At 39.2% G+C, this 17118-nt stretch overlaps 1 protein-coding gene across 2 annotated transcripts in view; it reads right to left on the bottom strand.

Moving 5' to 3' along the window:
* Positions 1-16702, bottom strand: part of MICU3 (mitochondrial calcium uptake family member 3) — a 73373-nt gene extending 56671 nt beyond the window's left edge. For both annotated transcript variants that reach the window (XM_045821676.1, XM_045821677.1), the window contains exon 1: positions 16289-16702. In XM_045821676.1, coding sequence (XP_045677632.1) covers positions 16289-16681 — 393 coding nt within the window. In that variant the 5' untranslated portion in view covers positions 16682-16702. The remainder of the gene's footprint in view (positions 1-16288) is intronic.
* Between the last annotated feature and the right edge of the window lie 416 nt (positions 16703-17118).

Genomic DNA, 17118 nt, shown 5'->3' with positions numbered 1-17118 from the left:
AAAATTAATGTTGGCAATTGTTTAAGGTAAGATATCGTAATAAAGTTTATAGATTTTATTTCTCAGTTTGTCTGTTTATTATGCTAACAGAGTAAAAATTCCAATAAAATGAATCTCTTCTTAAGCAAGAACATAGGCAAAAGTAACTTGTGGCTTAAGTCTTGAAATTTGGCCCTCAATTCTCAGGCATTCCTCCCAAGTGATTGCAACACATAAAAACTGGACTTTGATTTTTCCTTTTTTCCTATTTAGATTTTAAAAAGAGCTCTATGTACTTCAAATTTTAAGTAATTAACAATGTTACTAGCTACATATTATTTCAGTTGTCTTCTTCCAGTTATACATTACCAATTGTTTTTAACAATAAAGAGTAATTTTTGCTTCTCTAATATCTTTCCAAAAACATTAATGAAATTCACAAATTCTTCTAACCTTTGACTACAGGAATAACAAAAACAAATGCACAGCAAACTGGTGAGAATTTTATAAGCATATGAATTAAGGAAAGCCAGAAAGAGTAGAATACATACAGCTTTCCCAATTTGAATTAAGACTGGGAGTTACAGCATAGAAGAAGGTCCTTGGTTATTGTTGGAGAAAAAGACAGACACAAATATGATTTGAAGGAGCCTCAAATTTGGTAGATTACCCTTTTGGCTACATGGAAGACTGCAGGAGGGACAGCAGTGGAGAGCACAAGAACCAGAACAGAAAGGTACCGGAGATGCAGCATATGATTTATTTGGCATTACCTGAACCAAGTACAAGATTCAGACTGTGGATCTCAGCTAGGGACACAGGTGCTACACAGAGCTTCAAGAAGCAGGCAAACTGGCTGAAATCCATTATTCAAAGAAGAGATGAGTAGACCAGTTCGAGAGGAATCCGAGTCCAGGAAGAAGAAATGTAGTCCATTGGATACTGCACAAAATCACTGAGAAATAAGATAGGAATCCATAGACTGGGGCTAAATCATAGGATCAGTTACATTAACAATGTCAAAAGTGGCCAATTGCCCATTAACATGAAGCTCCATGTAGTTTCCTATTGGTCTTAGTGTCTACGGTGAGGTTGAACCTACAGGTGGGTGGTCAGCTGAACTCTCCTAATAGGAGAATACAGGATATCAACCTGCTGACAAAGTTAGTTCACCTTCATCAAAGCCCTGGCTGGTGTGGCTCAGTGGATTAAGCACCAGCCAGCAAATCAAAGGGTTGCTGGTTCAATTCCCAGTCAGGGTATATGCCTGTGTTGTGGGCCAGATCCCCAGTAGGGGGCATGTGAGAGGCAACCACACATTGATGTTTCTCTCCCTCTCTTTTTCCCTCCCTTCCCCTCTCTCTAAAAATAAATAAGTAAAATCTTTAAAAATTTTTTTTAAGAAACAATCATTTTCCTTTATCATTAGATGAATGGATAAAGAAGATATAATATATATCATTACATATATATATGTGTATATATGTATATACATATACAATGTAATATTATTCCGCAATAAAAAATAATGAAATTCTGCCATTTGTGATAATATGGATGGACCTAGAGGGTATTATGCTAAGTGAAATAAGAGAAGGACAAATACCACATAATTACATTTATATGTATAATCTCAAAAAACAAATGAACACACAAAACAAAAACAGACTCATAGAAACAGAGTACCAGCTGATGGTTGCCAAAGGAGAGGTGAGGTGGGTAAGGGGATGGTCTTGGCAACTGTACCAACATTTTATAAAACATTAAGAAGGATTTTTATTTTATATTTTGTGGGCAAAAATCTTATGAGAGAGATGCACGTGAGATTCTTTTAATATCTATTATCACTCTAGACAAAAAGATGTTCAAGGATGTATTATACTTCTCTTTCTCAAATGGCTTCAGGATTATTTGAAAGCTTCTGTGAAGATAAAAAGAGTAACCGTTTCTTTGCCTGCTGGGTGGTTGAAAGGTTAAACATAAATTCCCAGTGTGGGAAAAACCCAATGTACTGGAGGTGAAGGGGGTCACAGTCAATAATACTGGGATAACAGAACAGGCTGACAGTGACCAGAGGGGAGAGGGGAGGGATTTCAGGGGAAAAGGGGAAGGGTTTATAGGAACAAATATAAAGGACACATGGACAAAAACTAGGGTGGGTAGAAATGGGAGGGAGGTGGGAAGGGCTGGGGCGCTGGGCTGGGATGGGAGTAAAAGACAGAAAACTGTACTTGAACAACAATTAAAAAAAGTTGAAAAAATAATACTGGGATAACTTTGCATGGTGACAGATGGTTACTAGACTTAGTGTGGTTGTCCTACTGTAAGGTATTGTCTATAATGATGTTGAATCACTAGGTTGTACTACTGAAACTAACACAATACTGTATGTTGACAATATTGAATAGAAACATTTTGAATACAAAATTTTAAAAAATTTAATACAAAATTTAAAAAACAGTTATTTCCCTTCTCAATACTCAAGGACTCAAGGCTGTCACCAATTAATCCCTCCTCTATCTACTATGTTAAATAGGGTAGACTAAATTCCTCAAATGTAATGGCTCAAACACAACAGAAGTATGTTTGTTTTTCTCTCATAGAGGTCCAGAGAGGACCTGCTGGATTGGGGTGGGGGAATGGCTGGGGCGGGGGGGCCCTGGCGTGGGGGCGGGCGGGAGCTGGAGAGGGATCAGGGAGCTTCATTTCACACAGTCATTTGGGGACACGGGGTGATGAAGACTATCACTTGGTGGGGGTGGGGGTGGGGGTAGCATGGAGGAAGCGCACAAGAGAAGCGTTTATAGGCCAGGCCTAGAAGTGGTACAAATCACTTTTCTTTTCATTCAATTGAAAAGGAGTTAGTCACATGGCCACTGTTAAGTGCAAGGGATAACAGAGAACAGGGCATCCACAGCCCTAACTATTATGGGGGAAGAGAAGAGACTGTGGTGAACAGCTTGCAGCTGATGTCACACCAACTTCTGATGACAACATCAAGGACTGATGGAATAAAAAGGACTAGGGAGAAAAACACTACAATTTTATATAGCATGTTTAACAAAAACTTGGAGAGATACACTTCCAAAACAAACCACATCCGTAGCCTCTCGGGAAATAAGACTTCTAAATCACCTTTATTAATTTTTCAGGAAATACTAAACTACTGTGATTCACTTAGATCGACACATCCACACATTTTATCCTCTGCATATTGTATTTCTTTCCAAAGTCGTAAACACAGCCCCTAGTCACTTGAAATTTAATATCTGCAGTTGCACTTTCTCAGCTTTATTTTTCCAAATTTGGCAAAATGCATTTGTAGCTCCAACCTCGTCACAAAACACTGCAGTGAGATTAAGACACGCTGGGTCTGGTCCTCCATCCTGGAATGCTGAGAGGCGCTGAGTGTTAACAGACTGTGCTCTGCCTCACAGACCTACCCACAGCATCCACGGGAGGTGAAAGTAATTATTGCCCGATAGTAGCCAATAGTTGAATTTACAAAAACAGAACTGAACTATCTATAGGTAAAATGATGATGACCTTTAAATTTTTGATCTATGATTTAAAACTGAGTTGTTCCTAAATTAAACTTGGTGACAGATCACTATACTTAAAATTTCCAAATAAATTAACTAAAACCTCTAAAATTTAAGTAACAAATAATATATAAAATTACCCTAAAATTCATATATATAAACTTAAGGGTTTTTTAAAAAGATTATTTATTTATTTATTTATTTATTTTTAGACAGAGGGGAAGAGAGGGAGAAAGAGAGGGAAACATCAATGTGTGGTTGCCTCTTGCACACCCCCCACTGGGGACCCAGCCCACAACCCAGACATGTGCCCTGATTGGGAATCAAACTGGTGACCCCTTGGTTCATAGGCCGGCACTCAATCCACTGATCCACACCAGCCAGGGCATAAACTTAAGTTTTAAATTCTAACAAGTTCATTTCTTTCATTAATATAGTAAAATTCACCCTGAAAATAAAGCATCATCAAACTTCAAAATAATGAAACTATAAATGGTGTGATTTTTGACAAATATTACTTATTAAATGTAATGCAATGATAATTTCTTGGCTTCATGTGGGCATATCCTAACTAGATATGTTAATATTTTTATGGTGTTTCACAGGACAGGAAAATACAGACATCCTAAGTTTAAGGTAAGGTATTACTGCAATATTTTCAGATGTGGCAAATTTCATGGAGAAAATGGAATTTTTCATATCAAAAGTATCTTGCAAAGCTGCTACTGAAAACTACCCAGGCATGGGTCTAAGAGCTGGCACATAAACCACATTCGCTGGAAATGCAAGGTCGCACCGTAGGAAAATGAAATCTCAGAAGTCTAAAAGTACAAGAGAATTTAAATTTACCTTTTCAGTTTACTCCTTCTAGGAAATTATTTTATGGGAATTAACATTCTTTTCAAGCTTGCTAAACAAATGTTTTGAGAATCTTCTTTCTAGCTCCAGAAATCTCTACCTTTTCTGTTTTACTAAGAAATTTTGTGTTACATTATAATTCTTTAACCTCAGTTTCCCTTATAAAAATGGAGAATTTCATGGAAATAAAAATTTTAAATGCAGCTGTAAAGTAACACACACATTTAGTCTTAAAAATACCATACTTTTCAGACTATATGATGCATCCCCCCCCCGCAAATTTGGGAGGAATAATGGTTGTTAATGCTGCTGTTGAGCTCTTACATTTACATTGGTGAAATGTTATGTCATTTATGTTATTAAACATTTTACCACATTTCTTGCTCCAAAACCTTTTTTCCTATTTTCCTCCTCTGAAACCTAGGTGTGCCTTATGGTCTGAAAAATATGGTAGGTAAGGATCCATTTCAGATACGTTTTAAATCTTCTAAATCATGCTAGATCAGTGGCTTAAGAAGTGGTAGAAATTATAAAAGTTACTTTTTTAAAAATTATCTCATCTTTCCAAAGGAAGTAAAAATATGTCTCAATGAAGTCACATTCTCTGAAATTTCTAAACTCAAGACCTCTGTCACTAGCACTTAGATGTCACTGCTTAAGGTAGTGAAACTAGGGCCGTCAGGCAACAGAGTAAATCATTATCCTTCCTAAGAATAACAGAAAGCAGAGGTTCACTGCCAAGGGACAGTGTCACGTTACTTCAGGTCAGCAATTTGAAAATTTACTCTGTGGTAAGGTCTGGTTTTCCCAGGGAGGCAAGATTAAATGCCAGATAAAGGATTCTCAACTTGACAATTAGAGAAACTGATTCCTACAAGCTGATAATACCCTAAAGAGGTAACTTGAAACAATTATATCAATTATCTAAACACTGTATAATGCATTACCTCTTAGCAGCCAAGAAGCAGAGACGTGAAAATGAAAAATGGAAGAAGGAAAAATAAACATCATTTGTATCAACCAAAATTATTTCACACCATTTGTATCAACCAAAATTATTTCGATTACTCATCCTTGCTAGTTAATTGTTAAAAGCATTTGTTTTGTATTAAATCAATACTAATTTTTTTAAGTAAAAAATGAAATTTTACTTGATTACATGCAGGAAGTTTAGAATTTTACACCCAGATATTGGCAACTGTGCCAACATTTTGTAAAACACAAAAAAGGATTTTTATTTTATATTTTGTGGGCAAAAATCTTATGAGAGAGATGCACATGAGATTTTATTCACATCTATTTTTTACTCTAGCCAACAAAATGTTCATGGAAGTATTTTACTTGGCTTTGTCAAATGGCTTCAGGCTTATTTAAAAGCTTCTATGAAGATAAAAGGAGTAACAGTTTCTTTGCTTGCTGGGTGGTCGAAAGGTTAAACATCAAATTCCCAGTGCAGGAAAATCCCTAAGTATTGTAGGTGAAATGTCCTGATGCTTAGTAAATGCTTCTATGTGGAAATACATGTGGCTGAAGTTCAGCTGATAGTACTTTCCTGGTTGAGATCAAATAGAAAGAGAAAGTAGTAAAACAGAAAAAAAGAGAGTAACTGATCGTTTATGATTTTAAAGTGTCCCCTGTATTGTAACAGTAGCTTACATGATAGGGGTTTCCACACCATTCCTCTCCCGCTCTGTACAAGCTACTGCGGAGAGCTGCCTACATTTCCTGTCTCTGATTTCCTCTACTTCAGCAGGTTCCCTCCTCTACCCCTCCGCTGAAGCTGCTTGTCAAGGTCATCCATGACCTCCTTGTTTCTAAACCCAAAGGTCAATTCTCAGTTTTCATCTCACAGCATTTGACGCTGTTGATAACTCTCCTCTCCTTGAAATAATTTTTCTCAGTTTCCAAGGTCACACTGTCCTGGCTTTTGTCCGACTCCTCTGGCAGTTCCTTTTCAATACTACTGCTGATACTTCTCATCTACACAGCGTCCTGTGGCCAGTGCTTGGCCCTCTTCTCTTACTTTATAATTTACTTCTTTGATGGTCTAATCTAGCTTTTACATATTATGAATTTACTATCAAATTCAAAACGGAGGTCATTTGCTTGAGATAGGTGAGGTGTGCTTCAGGCACAGGGGAATGCAGGACTTTGGAATAGCTTTAGTGGGATGAGAAATCGAGGTATCAGGGACATGGAAAAGGGCTGCTAAATGAGCACATGGTTCAGTTTCTCAAGGGTATATATCCAGATAGGATTTCAGAGTGATGAGGCACAGGAACCTTCAATTTAACACATAATGTCAATCTATTTTCTAAAGATTTGTACCCCTACCCCGAGAATATAAGAATTTTGTTATTCCACGTCATCGCCCATATTATTATCATTATTTACAAATTTACCAATACAATTAGTAAGAAATGGTGCTTTACTGTGGTTACAATAGTATTTCCCTATAATTAGAAAGGTTGAGCATCTTTTTATTGGTCTTTTCAATATATTTGTTTATTGGTCTATTTATTGGTCTTTTCAATATATTTCCTTTGAATTGCCTGTTTAGACCCTTTGTCCATTTTTCTATTATTTGTCTTTTTTATTATTGATTTGTAGATCATCGTGATATATTGTAGATACTTATTCCTTAAAAGTGCTATAATGTATAAGTATCTTCTTCCATTCCAAGACTTCTTTGTGTTTTATTAGATATTTTTGTTGTAATAAAGTGAAATGTAGCAGTGTCTACCATTCTAGATTGTACTTTTGTCTTGTTTTGAAAATCCCCCCTTTAGGGTCAAAATTTTATTTTCATATATATTCCTCTAAATATCTTAAAGTTTCACTTATCACATTTAAAACTCTAATACACGTGGATTATTGTGTAATGAAGTAGGCATGTATTTTTGTTTCCCTCATAGCATTCTAACTCTACCCAAGCCCTACTGTCTTGCATATCATTGTTGTTCAACACTTGAAAACCACCTTATTTTAACTCCTTTCAAAATAGTAATATTGTTGTAACATATAGTTACTGTTTAAAAACTAGTCCATTTTTACCAATTTCTTCATTCACCATTGCTTCTTGAATTTCCCCCTTCTTTTTAGGTTCATTTCTTCCTGATACTCTCTATAGTTTACCTTTTGATAGTTCTTTTAATGATGGTCTAACACTGGTAAACTCTCTCAAACTTAGGAAAATAAATTTATTTTGTTCTTATTCCTAAATTATAATTTTCTTAGGTATAGAAATCTATTTTGGTAGTTATTTTCTCTCAGCCTTTTGAAGATACAGTCTATTACTTTCTGCCTTCTATCCATTACCACAGATTAGTCTTCAGTCAGGCCAACACCTATCCCTTTGAGGGATTCTGCTCTGTCTTTGATTCGACAGTTTCACAATAATCTGACTACATACAGATTTATTTTTATTTATCCTGTTCAGGACTGTTTACATTTCCCAAATCTGAGGACTAATGTCTTTGCTCCTCTCTGAGAACTGTTCGGCCATTACTGCCCAGTGCACTGCCTCTCTCATTCTCTCTACTCTCCTAGTCTGGAATCCCTAACAGATGAATTTTAGACCCTCTCAGTCTAATTTCCATGTCTCATAGACTCTCCTTAACATCTGCCATTTCCTATATTACATTCTTTGTGGTTTCCTCAAAAGTATCTTCCAGATTACTAAGTGCCTCTTCAGTTACATCTGAAGAGTAGTCAGGATAATATTTAGAATACTGATCCAATATGAAGTATAGACTCTAACTTTACTCCCTAAATAGGGTGTCTTGCCTTTAAGTCTGTGTCATAAAAGACTTGAATCAAAACTCCTCCCTGAGTTTAACAATGACCAGGGACTCACCAGGGCGGCAGACCAGAAGAGAACACGACAGGCATGTGTGTTAGAACATCTGCACAGCGCTGGACCAGGCGGGTCCTGAGGCTGTATTCACACAATGAGGACATAAAATCCTGCTGTGACCTACTTACTAGGACAGGAAACAGTCTCGAGGAAGCCATGTGAGAAGCGAGAGTGAATGGTGGAAGTTCAAGTCACACTGATCTCCCTTCACCACGAGCCCTCCATTCGAAAGCTGCCTCCTGCTGTCCTTATTATTCCATCATGATCTTGATGGCAGTGACATCTCAAACCCTTGCTTCACCTCCTGGAACAATGTGTAAATGTGCTTGTATGGTTACAGAGAATTAGTAATCATGTTCCATCTTTAGATTTAGAAAGTTATTAGAAAATAACTTTAAAGTGGTTGTAAGAAGTTTAAGTGATCCTGTTTGAACAGAAGTACCAGGCTGGAGCTGGCTTAAACTGGACGTAATCTACGAGAGCCTTTCTGATACCATGTGAAGCCTATCAGAAAATACTCTTTGAATTGCTGCAAGCAGTTTGGACAATACATTATATTCCTTCCAGAGAAAGAGATAATCCAAATATTTTACCTAGTCAATACTTACAGCATCAATTGGATAAATATCATCCATATCAGAAAGCAGAAAAAAAAATGGAATTATATGAAATTCTTTTATATACACTCCCTATGTCTAAATTCTGAGGGCAGAGTTGATTATTAAAATGGTTAAAAGGCAATTTAGTGAATGGAGGAACAAGGAGAAAATGAATATTCTACTTTCCCAATTTAGAAAAACACAATTCTTTAATGAGCAAACATTCGTGATGCTAGTCAATTAAATGATAGCTCTAAAGTTCCACATTTACTTAGTTTATATAATCCAAAAACACATGAGAAAATAAAGGAGTAAGGGTTACAGAAAGTGGAAGGTGAAAAAGTAATATATTCAGAAAATTCTGTGTGGTACACAAATGATTAGGCATTGTCTTACATGCTAGATAAATAATGCCATAAATAGAACTTGTTTGATTTTTTAAAATACACTTTTCTCCAACACAAAAGTGATTACACAACACAAAATAAAATTACTCAAATTCTCAGTGTTAGGCACAACAGTTACAAAAGATCAGTGAGAACTAACATTCTCCAGTTTAAACTTGCCTATCAAGTTTTAACAAAAGAGTAAAATCTGTAGTATAAGTCTGGTGTATTTCCTGTATAAGTTAAATATTACATCATGGGTAAAAAAAAAAGTACTAATTGGATCATATTACCAAGGTTTACACATCTCAAAAAGAGGTATAATATAAACAAGAATTTGAACAGCAAAAGTTGTGACCATGTAAAAATATTCATTGACAAATTACATTTTATGAGCAAGCTAAAAATTCACTTTATCATTTAAAAACTCATATTTAATCCTGAAAATACAAAATAGAAGCAAATTAAAAGATCTCATGGTTTTTAAATTTTTAATAGCTATTTCAATTCTCCACTCTCCCCTAAATCTCCACAAATTTCTATTATCTTCTCTCTAGTTCACAGAGAAAATAAACACCATCAGGCAAGAACTCCTTCAACTAGTTATCAGTAAGAATGTACACTGTCTGCTTCCTCCCATCCTTCCTCCTATTAGGCTGAAAATGGCATTGCTCCCATTTTCTAAAATTAACCCCTTCCCTGTGCTTTCACTTTCATCTCCCATCTCCACCTGGGTCCTTGACAAATAAATAATCCTCTTTCCTTTGGGCTTAGTGTTCCTCTTCATTCTTTTAGCACTTAAACATATGTGAGGGTCTTTCATCTAGAAGGAAGGATGGAAGGAGGGAATGAATGAATCGGTTCTATGTCCCCTAAGCTACAGCCCTGTCTCCTCCCCTTCATGGCCAAATTCATGAAAGGCTGTCATCTTATCTTGTCTGCCTCAAGTTTTCTTTTCTTTACTCCCCACGCACCCCACTATCTGATCATCACTTCCAAGATCTCATCAAGATCACCACGGTCTCCTCACAGCTAAACTCAACCCTTTTTATTTCTTATCTCAGTTCCCCTCCTCTGGCAGTGGTCACTGTAACTGACTGCTTCATGTCTGATGTACCAACTTTTGTTGGCTTCCATGACTCTCCTGGCTTTCTTGTGCCTTTCTTTCTTTTTACTTTCTCAGCTTTTTACAGCGGTCCATTCCTCTGCCAGTCTTTTAAATCACTGATGCTGACCAGGGCTCTCTTCTTAGGTGCCTTTCTCTTGTTGTTTTACATATTCTGAACAATGGCATCCATTCCATGACTTTTAACAGTTGATGTTTTCCCAAGTCTATTCCTATAGTACAGATCTCTCTTCTGAGCTTCTGACCTATGTATCCACCTGGAATTCACTTCAGCTGTTCAAAAGACACCTTGATCCATTGCGCAAACTGAAAAAACACCATCCATGCCCACTAACCTCCAACTTGATTCTCTGAGGGCCCAGTCTCAGTGCACTGCTGCACGATCCACCCAGCAGCCCAAGACGAAAATCTGAATATCATCCTAGACTCTTCCATCTCCCTCTCCCTGAAATCTAAGCAATAACAACAATCCTGTTGATCCTACCTCCCAAATCTCTTTCCAACCCAGCAACTGCTCACTGCTGCACTGTCACTTCCCTTTAAAACATGGATGAGATGATTTTGTAAAAGCAAGATTGCTAAAGAACTATAATAATAAAAATATTACAATTTATTTCTGGATGAAGAATTCATTCATTTTGTCACTAAAAAAGAATTTATTAAAATCTATAAATACAAAGCTTTTGTGCTAAAGGGGGATAAATGAAACTTCCTTCAAAGAAGTTTCATCCATTTAGGGTTAATGTAATTGTTTTAATAATCCCAAAGTGTCTTCTTTAATCATTAAGTTAAAAGTAGCATTCATTTTCAAAAATTACTAAAGATAAATTATATATTCAATCAATAACAGTGCCACTACACTTAGTACTCATAAACAGTCCAGCCCAAAATTATATAAACAGAATTATATGTGAGAACATGACACTCAATTAGCAAGTTACATTAAACCCAACTACTATTACCTGAATTCCAATTCAAAATACAATTCAGTGTTTTTACTTACTTTTTTAATGTGGAAATTACGTAGACCAAGGGGGGAAAACCTGTTTTATACCTTCATTCAAACTGATCGCTATGCATTATTTGACCATTTCTAAGTCTCAGAGGAGAATTACAGAGGAGAATTTTTTAAAATTTAGGTTCAAGGTCATAACAGTTTCATTTCCAGATTCCTTCTGTGGAATCTGAATAAAAAGATATCCATAAAATGCTGCAGCTAGCTTTCATTGCAACCCAGAAATGCATGCATTTCTATAATTCCTGGTTTTGTATAACCAAAAAAAGGAATATTATTTCCAAATTCATCCAAATTTTATTCTGTGATTTACTTGGAAAAAACTCTACACTCAAATTGTTGTATGTGAATCTACACCTTGGTCAGGCCAAAGAGGATCACCTAGTTTAGCTTCTTGTACAACAATGTTATTCTACACAGAGTTCGCCTATCTTCAGTCTCACATCTATGTCACTTTCCTCACTCTATAAAAATTAGGACTTTTCTATATTTACACATCTAGCATATCTTCAATATTCTGCAAAGAATAAGTATAACCTCATGTCTCAAAATGTGCTACCTTAAAAAAGAAGCTGGAAAAGATATAAAGTGAAAGAAGCTTAAAATGCATGATTATTGGCAGGTATTACAGAAATATGCAAAAGAAATACAAATATTATTCTGTTTTTCACCTGAGAGTAAAACTAAATTAAGTTGCTAAAAGCTTCTTCAGATAAACGAATCATAAAATATATCATGTGAAGCCCTGGCTGGCGTAGCTCAGTGGATTGAGCGCGGGCTGCAAACCAAAGTGTCGCAGGTTTGATTCCCAGTCAGAGTATATGTCTGGGTTGCAGGCCACGGCCCCTAGCAACCGCACATTGATGTTTCTCTATCTCCCTCCCTTCCCTCTCTAAAAAAAATAAATAAAATATTAAAAAAAGAAAAAGAAAATACTTAAAAAAATATCATGTGGTCTATATAATAAGTAAAACAGTGGATTAAAGTGTGTTAAGCAGTCTAGAAGATTAATTCTGGACCTGAAACAAAAAGGCAGTTACAGGACAAAAATTTTTTCCACAAATAAAAATAATACTTGAAGACTAAAACTGTAAAGTTCTAAACAGAATCTTTTCAACATTTCCTTATAATATTAATAACATTCAAGGTCATGCTTACAAAAAAAAAGTTGGCAAGCCAAACTTGCACAATTAAAATAAACACAGTGTCATGTGATTTGGCTTCCCAAAGCCTGGAATTTTGACCTTAACTGAAGTTTTCCCAATTCTAATGCTGAAAATAACTACGTTAGCTAAACAAAATATTAAAACCATTAATTTTCACAGAATATTGTTGTGCCTTTTCAATGTGCATGTCCCACACAACTACTTAGTATAAGTTCATCAATTTGACAGTATTTATCAAGGCCACGCCCCAGACCAGGCAATGATCAGATGATGCAAAGGTGGTCAAAACCAACACAACACCTCTCCCTAAAGGGCTGAGACAAGCAGAGAAGACAGACAGTTTCCAAATAGCTGCACAAAGCTCTCATCTGGAAGTATACGACAGAGCCAGGAAGGCCTCTGGAAGATGACGGGCAATGTCTCTGAAGTGAAAACCTTCCAGGCTATGGTAACAGACCTGCGTGTCTGTAGGTCAGTGCTGCACGCTGCTATCGGTTAACTTAGTCTCATCACACACACAGGCTAGTTTATATGCTAGGCTACGTTCAATATGATATGCTGCTCACTTAAAAGAGGCTTTAATAAATCAAGGGTTCTTAGTAATAGTTTTAAACATCAAAAGAAATCATTTCTACCACTTCAGGAAAATCAAATAAGCCTAATAAATGAAGGGGCAACACAGGTTTAAAATATTTCTGAAAAATGGCAGATGGACCTTATGAGTTTCTCTCAACCTGTTCCTCCCAAAACCACATTAAAATCACAATGGATTTTCTAAAAAAAAAAAGTATAAACATACAAGAACTAAGAAAGAGAAAAGGAGAGGAGACCAAAACACTCAAGAGCATTCATCAAATTCTCATAAACCTGAAGCGACGGAGGGGTGATAATCGACCGAGGGAGCAGCGGCACAGCCTGGGTGCTGTGAAGGATACAGATGGAGGTGAGCTAATTTGGGCGACAGAGCTCAGAGAGGAGAAGGCCTTCGGAACACAAGGACCTGTGCTGGCAGAGAGAGCTGTAGGGCTGGAAACAGAGGATCAGAAAACAATATGCAAGTACAATACGTCACTGGACACTCTCCCAACACCAGTTCCCACACTCTTCTGCATGTATGCCTCTGTACAGATGGCCGTGCCTCCCACCTCTCCTTCTTGGGAGAAGCTCAATGACAACAAAGAAAAAGATTTATAAAATATTCAAATTTGGATGCTACTCTCAGGAAAAGCCCAGATCTCTTTCTCTCTCTCTCTCTCTCTCTCTCTCTCTCTCTCTCACACACACACACACACACACACACACAAGCAACACTCCTGTACAAACAGCTTCGGAGTGCTCTCAAATAGAGATAGGCAACAACCACAGATATGTGGGGAAAACCTCCAAAATGAAAATAAAAGCATAGAAAATCAAACATAAAAAACGTTCAAGGCCGTTTTGGAAAAAAAAAAAAACACAATGCACGGAGCAGAAGGCAATTTAAAAGCAAAACTGTAATTCATATCCTTATAGTAAAAAGAGAAATGGAGTAGCCATAAAACAAAACAGAATATTGTAACACCAAACAGCACAGAACACAGAAGAGTTCTTGGAATTTAAAAAAATTTGGATAACTGAGATATAAAACATTCAATAGAAAAGTTAGAAGATAAAGTCATCTCTGAAGATAAAGATACCTGCCATAAAAACAAACCAACAAAAAGATTAAGTAGCTTGTATATAAGAAAAATTGGAATTAGATTAGGATCTGTCAGGTGATGTCACCAGACTAAAAGAGGTTTCAGAAAAAGAAAACAGAGAAAGAGAAGAGAAAATTGTCAAAGAAATAATACAAGAAAAGAATACAGAAATTTCAGACATGAATTTCCATACAGAAAGGGCCCTCTGGTACCTAGCACGGTAAATGAAAAAATGCCCACACCAATGCTCATCATTGTGAAGTTTTCAAACACCAGGGATAAAGAGAAGGTGATCCCTTCTGAGATTGTCTCTTTCAGGCTCTCTTAAAGAGATTATAAAGAGAAGTTTTCAGAGGAAGAAAAAGGTCAAATACAAAAGAAACAATGATCAGAATGTATAACTGGAGACTTGGAAAGGGTAAGACACGGGACTTTAATATTAGCTGACTTCTAAAACTATGTACAGGTATTTTCGTAAATAAGCAATAATAATGTAAGTGAATAGATCCGTAAGTACATAAATGAATGAAACAAGTAAAACAAATTGATTGAGTGCTCACTACATGCCAGGGTACCATTCTTTTTAAAAATATATTATCTCATTTAATTCTCCTAACTCTACAAGGAAGACACTATCAATCTCCTTGTACGGGTGAGGAAACAGGCATTGGGAGGTTAAGTACGGATACAATCAGATACAATCGGTGAGTGGTGGAGCCAGAGTCTGGGCATTCTGAGTGTGTCTTTTAAAAACTGCAGGAGACTGTCTCTCAACTTTAAAAGTAAACTAACTTTTTAAAAAGAAGAAAATAAAACACTATTATTTGGTTGTTTCCTATGTTCCTATTCTGCCCCCAAACCAACTGTGGTTGGTTAGAAGTTCCGTCTCGGTCAATAAATCAGGCCACAAGTTTAATGTATGTACATACGTGTGTGAGGGTTGGGGGCACAGAGGTTGAAGGCATTTGCTAGGATTTTAAGTATTCATTGTAGAAAAGTACTTAATGTAATTTGCTGCTGGAAAGTCCACAAAGTAGATTCCCTGACCTAAATGCATCAACAACCTCCACCCAAAGAAATGAGGCACTGACAGCATCAGATCACTACTGTCCATCTGGGCAAAGAATAAAGAGTACATACATTTTATTAAAGTTAAAATAGAATAGTTGCCTCTTTTCTAAATTATTGTCCTCTAAGCCTTTCACACGCTTCTAGTCTTGCAGGGAAAATATCCCTAGGCGATTTTCCTGGTCATTTACGTGACTACTAAATATATTGCTGTAACAAAAGGACTTAGTCTTGCCTTATTTATACTCATGTTTACCTTATGTGAAGGACATAATGATATTTGAACATTTTCATCTGAACTTCCTCTGTGGCAGTTAGCCTCACTCAGTTTCCTGCTTTTGCTGTCCTATCCACCTTCTTTCTCACTTGTCCCTTACTTAAGAGATTCTGCTTTTGGGGGTGGGTGGGATATAATCTTTTTGAACAGTTTTTTTTTTCTTTTTCTTCTCCAATCTGATATCTTTATTCTTCCTGACCTATAATACTACGGAGGCCACACAGTTATGACTAATACACTTCCATACATTAACGTCTTTTGGGACCTGACACCACCTCCTGGATCATCTGCTGCTGCCCAGCTCGGCTCGGGAGATCTTTCCTGCAACAAATGCAACCCTCCACTTTCTGCCTGTCATGCCCTTGACTTCTTCCTTGGGCTTTTGTTTTGCTCTGTTCTGGTCTGGGCTGTCCGTTGATAGGTGGTAGCAGCGACCTTTGAGGTTCTCACACATCCTGATAGCATCATCCGTCTTCCCAGCATCTGGGCGCACACACACCCGAGGCCGCTGGGCCGAGGTCTCGGTCTCGGTCTCGGTCCCCGGAGGTCCCCACCCGCGGCCGCCGGGCTCACACTGCGACAGCCTCCGACGTCACGGGGGCTCACGGCCACGGTCACACCGCGAGTGGCTGTCGCCCCGCACCGCCCCGCACCCAGGTGGCGCCAACACCTGTCGGCCCAGCCCTCGGACGTCACCTGCGGGTAAGAGCGGCGCGCGCGCGCGCACGCGCACCTACCGTCTCCTTGGCAGCGGCGACCGGGATGGGGAGCAGCCCCCGTCCGCGGGGCGCGTCCTCCAGCTCCGCGTCCGCGCTCTCGGAGGGGCGCCCGGGGGTGGGCGCCCGCGTGGAGTCGGGCCTGGGGTCCCCGTACAGCTGGTAGCACACGAGGCCGACCAGACTCCCGCCGGCGGCCGCCGCGATGCTCAGCTCCCCCCAGCGCCGCCGCCGCCTCCGCGCCGCCCCAGCCACAGCCGCCTCCTCCTCCTCCTCGCGGCCGGAGGTGGGCCGGCCGGGAGGGCCGGCGGCTGTGCTCACAGGGCGCCCCCAAGGCCCGGGGAGCGGGTGGTGCGGAGAGGGAGTAGGCGGGAGCCGAGGCGGCGGCCAGAAGAGCCTCCTCAGCGCAGCCATAGCGGGCGCAGCCTGCTCGGGAGCCCGGAGGGGCGGGTGAGGGGGTGGGGAAACCTCGCGAGAAGTCGGCGCGCGGGGCTCGCGCGGGTGCCGGGGCGACCCTCGTGCAAGCGTGGCCCGGGGTCCCCCGGGGCCCGCTGTCAGCGCGGGAGGCCCGGTCTTCAGCCGCCAAGAACCTGGAGGAGAAGGCGGCTGCTATGTCACCCCGCACCCCCGCCAGTCCCGCCCGCAGAAATAACAGCGCTTGCCCGCGGCGACACCTGACAGCGGGCGCCGGGCGCCGCAGGCTGGGCTGGGTCCGCGGGGCGCAGACGCACCCCGGTCTGCGGGGGTGTCGGGGCCGCGCTCCGCCACCGCTGGGCCTGGGGCCCCGCTGAGAAAGTCAAGTCCCCTAACGGTCTTTCTGATGTTGTGACACAGGGTCACTAATCATCTGC

The sequence above is a fragment of the Phyllostomus hastatus genome, unplaced genomic scaffold (genome assembly GCF_019186645.2).
Source record: "Phyllostomus hastatus isolate PE091 unplaced genomic scaffold, TTU_PhHast_1.1 phas_scaffold_46, whole genome shotgun sequence".
In the NCBI taxonomy this organism is placed as follows: Eukaryota; Metazoa; Chordata; class Mammalia; order Chiroptera; family Phyllostomidae; genus Phyllostomus; species Phyllostomus hastatus.
The sequence above is the reverse complement of the archived record's forward strand: the minus strand, read 5'-3'. Positions and strand labels throughout refer to the sequence as shown.